This window comes from Nannobrachium achirus, assembly GCF_963921795.1.
Source record: "Nannobrachium achirus genome assembly, chromosome: 1".
Lineage (NCBI taxonomy): Eukaryota > Metazoa > Chordata > Actinopteri > Myctophiformes > Myctophidae > Nannobrachium > Nannobrachium achirus.
In genome coordinates this window covers 12,746,104-12,756,956 of record NC_137810.1, presented here as the reverse complement: position 1 = coordinate 12,756,956, position 10,853 = coordinate 12,746,104, and the positions used below count along the sequence as shown (strand labels likewise).

Sequence of the window (10,853 nt, the reverse complement as noted above, 5' to 3'; positions counted from 1 at the left end):
GGGAGCGGTTAAACAAAGGCACAGAGATTTTGAAGACGTATTTTATTGAGTCAGTCACACCTTTATCACTATTTCACTAGTGCACTACTGTAGGCCTGTTCACTCTCTGAAAAAAGGCTTTCACAATCAAGCTCTGTCTTGACTGATACATCCACCAACCCAGCCTAATAAAAGACACATTATTTTACGTTCTAAAATGTCAATAAGCTTATATTATTACTATTACTTCTCTTTCCCAAGCCTAAACCTCAACACACTCAGAGTTACATCATAGACACAAATGCATCTGTGCTTTATCACAATGAAGAAGTGGATCTTTTGTTCAACAGAATTCCCGGTATTTCCATTATCTTGTTTTCTCAAGCTGTAGCTGAGGAGTGATTCTGTCCTCAGTATATGGTCTTCAAGTGAACAGTGGGCCTAATAGACTTAACATACTTCATACAAGAGAGTAGGCCTTTTAAACCGAGGTGATCTTTTGCAGTGCACTGATCCTGTTTGGAGTTAAGACATAGGCTAATCAGGATGTATTTTTAGTTTCTACACCGAGTGAAAATTGGTTTCAGTAAACACATGTATCCCATGTCCCAGGGCTTCCCTTCATCTTTGTGGGACAAGAATATAATATCAGTTATCCTCAGGGATGTCCTGAGCTTAAGAAGTAATTAGAGATCATTTCAAAGTCAACACGCGGTAGAGAAAAAAATCACTCTCTCACAAACAAATCCAACGGACTTTGTTAGTAATACGTCTTGTCTTGATGTTCAATTTCCAGGCCAGCAGAGCCAGCCAGACAAGAGAACATGGCGAGAATCCACACAGAGCGAGCCCTGTCATCGCGACAGAGGCTATCCATCTGCACGGCAGATGATGACGTGGCCGTCATTGAAAATGGGGAGAGCAGGTTTGGCCATAACACTTCAGAAGACTTATGTTACTGTTCCAAATGTGAAGTATTTTGTGTCTAAAGGCATAAATGTTCACGATTTTGGATAAATTGATTCAGGTGAAAAGCGGCCACCAATAATAAAGTGCAAACTATGTGTCCGTAGTCAGATTAAATCAAATGAATGAAGATTTTCATGCATGCCATTCTGAAATGTGCACCCCTCATTAATTTGATTTGAAGAGGGGGTTAGTGCGGGGCCTTAAGGGGAGCAAATGCTAATTTCGTGCAAATCAGTCTAAAAGTGCCAAATTTTGCACAGATGTAGCCCAGGGCTTGCTCTAATGATTTAGCTAGGGCGCCCGAGCCGCCGACCTTCGGTGTCGCCACAGCGGCCAAATCAAGTTGGGCTCCCATCGACTTTCTATACAGGAGGAAAATACCCAGAAAAACATTTTTTTTCTGGGTATTTAAGTAAGATGTGAGGGGTCTAACTAGGGGTTTGTTATGATGCTGAATCCATTGCAAGCATTTGTTTTGCACAACATTGGCCCCCAGAAAACGCCCAAAAAACTGTGATTAGTGATGAAAAGTGATGAGTTATCACTTTTCATCACTAAACCATCGTTTTCTGGGGCTATTTGTAGCCCAAGGAATGTTTTTCGTGCAAAACAAATGCTAACGAAGGTCGTCGGCTCGGGCGCCCTAGCTAAATCATTGGAGCAAGCCCTGGGCTACATCTGTGCAAAATTTGGCGCTTTTAGATTGATTTGCACAAACTAGCATTTGCTCCCCTTATAGGCTCCGCACTAGGTGCCATAGTTTTGTACTTTTTGTGTCTGTGGGGTTATAATGTGCAAATTTGCCTTCCCTGTGTATTTTTAGTTACTTCCTGAAAGCTGAAAGCCTCTGAGTCTAAAGGCCCAGTTGAAAAACACAGATTTAATGAGGGGATGATTATAATCATCCCCTCCCCTTTTACCATTCACCCAACATTGTGGATGTGGTGGCTAACTTCAGCTGGGTCACCACTAGGGCATTCACGAATAGTGATTTTTAGTATTCGAATTATTCGACCTCAAAGTATTCGAATTGTCGAATATTCGACAGGACTGGTCAAACTGTCAAATATAAAGTAAGCAAGAGGTGAACATTATGAAAATAGCCGATCTACATGCTCACAACACCTCACGTTGCGAGGCGTTGTGAGCATGTAGATCTGCTATTTTCATAATATTTATCTGCGGAACCGAGTCACATTAAATGTAATACCTACAATTCAAAGTGCTATCTAGCCAAGCTTTATAAACCATGAAGAAATATATATACAGTATTTTCTGGACTATAAGGCGCATCTGACTATAAGGCGCACTGTCAATGAATGGTCTATTTTCAAACTGTTTTCATATATAAGGCGCACATAATAGACGCTACCGTTGCGTTATGCATCAAACAGATGGAGCTGTGCTAAAGGGAATGTCAATGTCAATGAATGATCCATATATAAGGCACACTGGACTATAAGGCGCACTGTAGTTTTTTGATAAAATTAAAGGCTTTTAAGTGCGCCTTATAGTCCGGAAAATACGGTAGGCGAATATTCAACTTCGGTGAACAACATCGAATAGTGACTTTGATATTTGAATATTTGGTGAATGCCCTAGTCACCACCCACCTGACAACCAGGCATACTTAATGAACTGGTGGGTGTGGCCAGTCTGGCCACATAAAAACATAATTTTAACACTTTCTGTACACTTTTTTTATTGGGGGGGGGGGGGGGGGGAATCATGGCACCCCATCTTTAAGCCATTCTAGTATTCCAGACGTTCTAATATTCCAGTTGCCATTCATTTCCCACCGCTGTCTTCCAGGGCTCACTCTCTCTGTGAAGAAGCTGGCTCTGATATGCAAGGAGAGGGAGCTGTGTCTTTAGCCACCGCTGCCAGCAGACTGCCAGATTCCCACAGAGACTCGTTTGCAGGTGCTGGAGCCATGGCCAGGTACTGTATACAAGTGTAGCACATACTGTTACATCAGGGGTCTTCAACGTTTTCAGGCCAAGGACCCATTAGCCCTCTACATATTGTAATGTGTGATACAGATTTTCATCGATTTCATAGATAGATTCATAAACTTGTCTGTTAGACTCGTGTTGATGTGTTTTTCTTTCAGACGTTTAACCACCGACTTAAATCGTCGTTACTTACTAAACTTGACCTTTCACTCTGTACATGGTCTGCTCTTTTTTTCCCCCTCTACACCAAACCTATTTCCCAAAAATAGCTGATCTACAAGCTCTCAAGGCCTCCCGTTGCGAGGCGTTGAGAGCTTGTAGATCATCTATTTTTGGCTAAAGTTCTCCTCAGAATTGGGATGCGAGGGTTGAAGTTGTTCATTTTAAAAGAAATATCCTATCACACAAAGGTTTGGCGGCCCCCCTGTGGTAACTCCGAGGACCCCCTAGGGGTCCCGGACCCCCTGTTGAAGACCCCTGCTGTACATGGCTTTTAGTTGGAGTCGTAGGTATGGCTGGATAGAGAGGTGTTACTGTGTACTTGCCTTTCCTACCGCTGATCCTATAGGCTCTCTCACTTCCTGTACATGCTGCGGAACTGGGCATCTCACAGAGTGCACCGCGAGGCAGAGAGGCCCGATTCCTTCCTGGAACGCTTCAGGGGCCCCGACCTCAAAGACGTCTCGAGTCGAGAGAGCAACGCCCAGTCTATGGGTCAGAATGACGCCCTCCATAAGAGAAAGTAAGTAGTCTACGAAGGCGGTCCATATTAGGCTATGAATGTGTTTTTCGGGCCGAATATCGGAGTGAATTTCGGAGCACGCAGATAAAAAATCAACCTCACGTTATGTCAGTCACGTTTGCACACTGCCGCCCGTTTCGCGCACCACTCGGTCCCTTGCTCTCTCAATCTCTCTCTCTCTCCTTGCCCTGAAAAACGCATTTCGCAACGAAAAACGCAGCAGTGTGCAACCACCTTAAATCTGTGGTTGGTCTACCACATCACTTTGCTTTCCAATGACATCAAGAGGTTGCAAACTATACTGTCATATCCTCTGGTGACCGTGACCTCACCAACAAGTAAAATAATTGCCGTGCAGCAGAGTAGAGCTAAGAGTGGATTCTTGTCAAGGGCAAACAGTACAGCGCAGATAGCCGAGTGGGATGGTTGAGGCTTCTAATGTATGATGTAATCATTGAACGCAAAATGTCTTCTTTTTGTAGTCTTCTTTGTAAGTGGCCACTCGCTGCTTACAACATGAATAACTGCAACAACACGGATGAGTAAGTGTGTTTGTACGTGTGTCTGAAAATAGATATAGCAGTAGCATTACAGTAATAGCCTACACATTTGGTTCAACAAATGTGCCAATACAGTAGATAGTGTGCTGTGGTATTAAAATGTTCTGTAACTGGCCTAGTTTTATTAGCATATAATTTCATCATTTGATGTGGCCAAAATCCTCCAGTGTCCTAGCTGTCATGCATCTATGCATTAAATGTGCCGTCTACACGAGTAAATGATTGTGGTTGTGCAGATTTAGCCATCAGCATTAATGTTGCAGACTGATTTTAATTGAATTTGGCCTTTTAATAAAGATTTTATTGCTGTTACATTTTGTTGTTGAGTAAATAAATGTGGCAACTACTCAAAGTGGCAACAACAGAATAAAGAAAGCATGGGCTCACTAACAACCACAGCTGTGTAACGTTGCCATCTGCTGGACTAAATGTGCACCACATCTTCCAAGTCCTGGCTCCTGAGGAACCCTAAACAGCATCCTGGTTTGGTTTGTAGTGGTGTGGATAGTATAGTATATACAGGGGTGTCGCACCAAATTCTGGGCCCTGGTACTTTAACTATTGAAAAATAGCAGATATACAAGCTCACATTATGGCACCGAGTGCCACGCTGCGATCTTGTAGATCTGCTATTTTTGAAAAATCTTTCGTGAACATTTGTGCAAGTCTTTAAATATTTCAAATCCTTCTAAGGTTTTTTTTTGAAAAACCTATGTTTCTATGTCAGTGGTGCTCGAACCTTTTCATGTGAAGGACCCCCAAAATGATATGTATTTGGCCACGGACCCCCATCTCAAAATATTTCGTTCCAGGGACCCCCCCCAGAAGCAAAATTTGAGTTACAAATGTTCGCTTAGAAAATACATATTATTCAAAGATTTGCACACGTTTTCAAAAATAGCAGATCTACAAGCAAGCAGCGCGGCGCTCAGTGCCGCACTGTGAGCTTGTAAATCTGCTATTTTTCAATAGCTAAAGTATAAAATAATTTAGGCCCCCCCCTCCACCTTGAGCCCTAGTAACTCAGTCCCACTTGTCCCCCCCTTGTGACGGCCCTGAGTATAGTCACATAGTAGCTCCTCGGTAGACCTCCTCCTCCTCCGCCCGTCCCAACCACATAACAGCTCAATCTGTGATCTGTAGCAAGAAAGATGACAAGAAAGAGGAAGTTAAAAAGGATGAGGAGAAAAAAGACGGGGACAAGAAGGAGGACGAGAAGAAGGACGAGAAGAAGGATGAGAAAAAGGACGAGAAGAAAGATGACAAGAAGGATGATAAGAAAGATGATAAAAAGAAAGAGGAGCCTCCGTAAGTATGTCACTGCGAATGGTTTAGGTGGTTCCTCCAGTACGTAATACACATGGAAGGACAAATTAAACTTCATTTATACGTCACTTTTCAAGTGGAAAAACCCAGGGCATTGCATCCCATTTTCGGCGAGCAACAACGCTGTACAATGATGTATAAATGAGACTTTACACACATGTTTTTTTTTCTTCAAATAAACCTTGAGATGAATGTCTCTAACAATTTGTTGTTCCTTTAGGAAAGATTCTTGGATCATGGATCCAGCAAATGAACTCTACTACAGATGGCTCACTGTCATTGCTGCACCGGTGTTCTATAACTTAATGATGCTTGTGACAAGGTACTCACTGTTCATATAGACCTTTATTCATATTGCTCTGTATGATTGGGAACAAAACAATCTAATGCTTCTCTCTTGATTTCATAGGGCCTGTTTTAATGATCTCCAGAAGAATTACACAAAACTCTGGCTATTTCTGGACTATACTGCAGATTTTATCTACTACACAGACACATTCGTCAGATCACGAACAGGTCAGGATCCAGAATTTCACCCAAAGCAGGTGTATGTATATCATTGCCTCTGTAACGCCATTCTTGAATAGAGCATCGCAGTTTAAGCCCCGCCCGCCCTCACTCCGGTGTCGGAAGCGTTTTCCCCCATGCATTTCATCCATAGAGATTTCATAAAGTATTTATTAAAAGGGATATTACACTTTCAAAGTCATTTTATCGTCTAATCAGGCTTTTATGAACACCCTGAACAGTTTTTAATTTGCTTGATTCAATATTTAGATATTTGATGTAAATGTTACCAGGCCCGACACGCCCAGGCCCTCTCCACATACACACCCATTGTAACTTCAAACTCCATTTTAACCATGATAAATTCATTAAAAACACCCGTTGTTTTTTCTGTTGACTCATACTACCCTCCTAATACGTGAGCAGGCCGTGTTTTTTCGATAACTTTTTTCATTAATTTTTAATAATTATTTGGGAAAATGAAAAATATTTAATACAAAAATGGATTATTAAAAATAAATGAAAAAAGTTATCGAAAAAACACGGCCTGCTCACGTATTAGGAGGGTAGTATGAGTCACCAGAAAAAATAATGGTTGTTTTTAATGAATCTATCATGGTTAAAATGGAGTTTGAAGTTACAATGGGTGTGTATGTGGAGAGGGCCTGGGCGTGTCGGGCCTGGTAACATTTACATCAAATATCTAAATATTGAATCAAGCAAATTAAAAACTGTTCAGGGTGTTCATACAAGCCTGATTAGACGATAAAATGACTTTGAAAGTGTAATATCCCTTTAAACGTCTTTTAAACCTCTGACAAAGCCACCCCGGCTGGTGAGGAATCATAGTGTTTATTGTCATGCTTCCTCTCCATCCGGGGTGACTTTGTCAGAGGCTTAAAAGACGTTTAAATAAATACTTTATGAAACGTCTATGGATGAAATGCATGGGGGAAAACGCTTCCGACACCGGAGTGAGGGCGGGCGGGGCTTAAACTGCGATGCTCTATTAGGCCAGTGGTTCTCAAAATGGGGTCTGGGTTCCAGGGGGTCCCCAGCAAAATTAGCTAATGTATGTTTGAGAAGTAGTGAGCTAGCTTGTAGGTTGTCTGTTAAAAAAAAACTAGAAATTCTTTTGGGAATATCTTTTAATCATTTTAACAACACAAATCTTGTGTGTGTGTGTGTGTGTGTGTGTGGGGGGGGGGGGGGGGGGGTCCCATTGCACAAAATATTTTCAGATGGGGGTCATGAGCCAAATTCAAAATTTTAGGGTCCTTTAACATGAAAAAGAGAACCACTGAATTAGACTATTCATTTCTGTTCATATTCCAACAGGTTACTTGGAACAAGGCCTGATTGTGAAAGACACCAAGAAGCTGAGAGATAAATACAAAACACACCCTCAGTTCAAGTGGGACATGATATCAATGATACCTACGGATCTACTGTTTCTGAAGTTTGGCTACAACAACCCCGAGTTCAGAATGAACCGCCTGTGCAAAATAACGAGGCTGTTCGAGTTCTTTGACCGCACAGAAACCAGAACCAGCTTCCCAAATGTGTTCCGTATCAGCAACCTCGTACTTTACATTCTCATTATCATCCACTGGAACGCCTGCATGTTCTTTGCCCTCTCCAAAACCATCGGGTTCGGATCAGACACGTGGGTCTATCCGAACATCAGTCACCCAGAGCATGGTCGCCTGGCCAGGATGTACATCTACTCCCTGTACTGGTCCACTCTCACCCTGACTACAATCGGAGAGACGCCCCCGCCGGTCAAGGACATTGAATTCGTCTTTGTCATTGCCGACTTCCTCACGGGCGTGCTGATTTTCGCTAGTATCGTTGGTAACGTGGGTGCCATGATCTCCAACATGAACAAATCCCGCGCCGATTTCCAGGCCAAGATCGACTCCATCAAGCAGTACATGCAGTTTCGCAAGGTCACCAAAGACCTGGAGGCGCGAGTCATCAAGTGGTTCGACTACCTGTGGACGGAGAAGAAGACCTGCGACGAGAAAGAGGTGCTGAAGAACCTGCCAGACAAGTTGAAGGCCGAGATCGCCATCAACGTCCATTTGGACACGCTGAAGAAAGTGCGCATCTTCCAGGACTGCGAAGCCGGTCTACTGATCGAGCTGGTGCTCAAGCTGCAGCCGCAGGTGTTTAGTCCCGGAGACTACATCTGTAAGAAGGGCGACATCGGCAGAGAGATGTACATCATCAAGGAGGGAAAGCTGGCGGTGGTGGCCGACGACGGCGTCACCCAGTTCGTGGTGCTCAGCGACGGCGCGTACTTCGGAGAGATCAGCATCTTGGGCATCAAGGGAAGTAAGGCCGGCAACCGGAGGACAGCCAACATCAGGAGCGTGGGCTACTCAGACCTCTTTGCGCTGTCCAAAGACGACTTGGTCGAAGCCCTCACTGAGTATCCGGATGCTAAGAAGGCGTTGGAGGAGAAGGGGAAAGCCATCCTGATGAAAGACAATCTCATCGACGAGGCGATAGCCAACGCCGGCGCCGATCCCAAAGACATCGAGGAGAAGATCGTCAAGCTGGAGGGCAACCTGGAAACCATGCAGTCCAAATTTGCCAAACTGATGGCCGAGTTCACAGCGACCCAGGTTAAGATGAAAAAGAGGGTGACTGAAATGGAGGACAGGGTGAAGTCTATGCGGCCTGAGGACCTGTCTGAGGTGGTCGCTGACAAGGACAAAAAGGTTCAGTAATTTGTAAAATTAAGAAAAATAGTCCTTGCCCGGGGGTGTGCACAGTGTATGAGGGATTGAATGTAGGAGTCTCAGAAGTAATGGTGGAGAACCCAGACGTATCAGTGATCTCCAAATTTGGGCACTGTTTCAGTATGCGGCTGTTACCATGGCGGGGGTATCAAGTGATGTCAGTCATCTCCAAATTTGTGTATTGTTTCAGCATGCGGCTGGGTGGCGTCATGGTGATGCATGCGCAGTACAGGCGGCGGTATCAGTGATGTCAGAAATTTGGGCACTGTTTCACCCGTTTATGCCCATATATGGTGTTCCGTGTCCAGGCCAGTCTGTGACGTCAGTACTATGATGTCAGAGTACTGTAGACAGACGGCGGACAGACATTCTGTGAACGAATAGTTAGACAAGCCCATTCTTGCTACCATAAATAAATATAAAAAGGTACAAATTGTGTATTTCTTTTTGCAATTGGCACTTTTCTCAAAATGGTGAGATTTGTACCGCAACTACAGTAAGAGATACACAATTGAATTGTGAGATAAAGTAAAAAAAAACAACTCACATTTCGGGCCTTTTACTTTGTGGTCGAAATGGGCTTCCATAGATTTACCCAGGGACTTCGCAGGAAAGAGCTTATTTTTCATTTGAATGTTAGAATGACACTTTTTAATTGATTGTTTCTTGTTTCTATTTATTTATATATTGCTGTTAACAGCACTGGCATTGTATTATGTACCTCTTATTAAAATGTGTCAAAAATGTGTGCAGTGTAAGCTGTGATTGACATCCAATGTGCATTTCAATCTTCCTGACATCATGGTGCATGTCACTATCATTTCATCAGTCATGTGTAAGAAATACGGTAGGAAGAGAGACCTCCTTTTATTCAAATGGCTTTTCTTAGAATTAGTGTTATGGAGATTAATTTCTTTTTATGCCTAATCTGTCTGGACTAACGAATGTTTTTTTTTTCCTCCTGAAAATGTAATATTGTCCGTCTTTGTCTATGGGTGTTAATCATGAACTAGTGCACTCACAGTAGAAAGCAATGGATTTATTCAAATCAAATCGTTGGTATCGATTCTCATCGTATGCACCATGTTTATCAGAACTCCAGTGTTCCATCCTTAAACTTGTATCTGTAAATTACCAGTAGTACACAGTATCACTTTGCATCTGAAATGGTACAGTATGACTTAGAAATGTTTATAATTTAAAAAAAAGGAAAAATATATTAAAATGTACAACCTTTGGTGTGCTTCTTATTTAGCCAGTTTGTAGATGAAGAGAAATATCCTGTATTGCAGAATTATAAACATTGGCGCATCACTAGAAGTGACAAAACACAGTTACATGCAGTGCATAATTTGTTCTAAATGTAGAAAAAAGCAATTACATCATTAAAGACTGATGTTCAGGGACGTGCTGGGCCCCTGATTCAGCCCGGGAAAAAGCGTCGGAGAGGCCCTCATTGCGCGCTATAGAGAGAGATCTCTCTATAGCGCTGCTGCTACTCAAAGATTTGCCATTTCAGATCATGACAAGTGACAAGCCAGTGGGCCAATTACACAAGTTATATTTAGTTGTTGTCGGGTGGCAACCTTGTATGTCCAAAACCGTTTGTTTTGTATTTATCATTTTAGAAATGATTTAAACTAGTGAAAACAGCCGATCTACAAGCACACATTAGATCTGCTGTTATCACTACTTTTGTGCGACGGCCTTGTATGATGAAGCAGGGCTTTGCTTTGCGAAAAAATTTACAAATACGAGGTTTCTGCCCGACAGTGACGATATACTTTGTTGGCCGCCCAGCCCCCAAAATGGAACGAAGGCCGACATTTTATTTTAATTTTTTTCCTAATGGCCGGCCTGGACCGGCCGGGAATGAACCGGCCGTTCGGGAGTTGTCCCGCTTTTCCCAATGGACAGCACGTCCCTGATTACATCATTAAAGACTGATGTTAGTGATGATGAGCCGGCTAATTCTAGATTAAGAAATGAGAAAAATGCATATGGAGAGCAAAACCTTTTATCTGTACGACTGAAACGTGGGTTTCAGTCCACACACCGTACATCAAAG

General features: G+C 42.8%; 1 protein-coding gene across 1 annotated transcript; it reads left to right on the top strand.

Annotated features, from left to right (window-relative positions):
* Positions 1 to 2,839: 2,839 nt before the first annotated feature.
* On the top strand, positions 2,840 to 8,773 carry cnga3a (cyclic nucleotide gated channel subunit alpha 3a; the record flags this gene model as incomplete). The annotated part of the gene is made up of 7 exons (XM_080735347.1): positions 2,840 to 2,889; positions 3,472 to 3,645; positions 4,128 to 4,187; positions 5,349 to 5,513; positions 5,752 to 5,853; positions 5,941 to 6,047; positions 7,377 to 8,773. The coding sequence occupies exons 1-7, from the start codon at positions 2,882 to 2,884 to the stop codon at positions 8,771 to 8,773; spliced, it is 2,013 nt and encodes a 670-aa protein (XP_080591473.1). The 5' UTR covers positions 2,840 to 2,881.
* Positions 8,774 to 10,853: the final 2,080 nt, after the last annotated feature.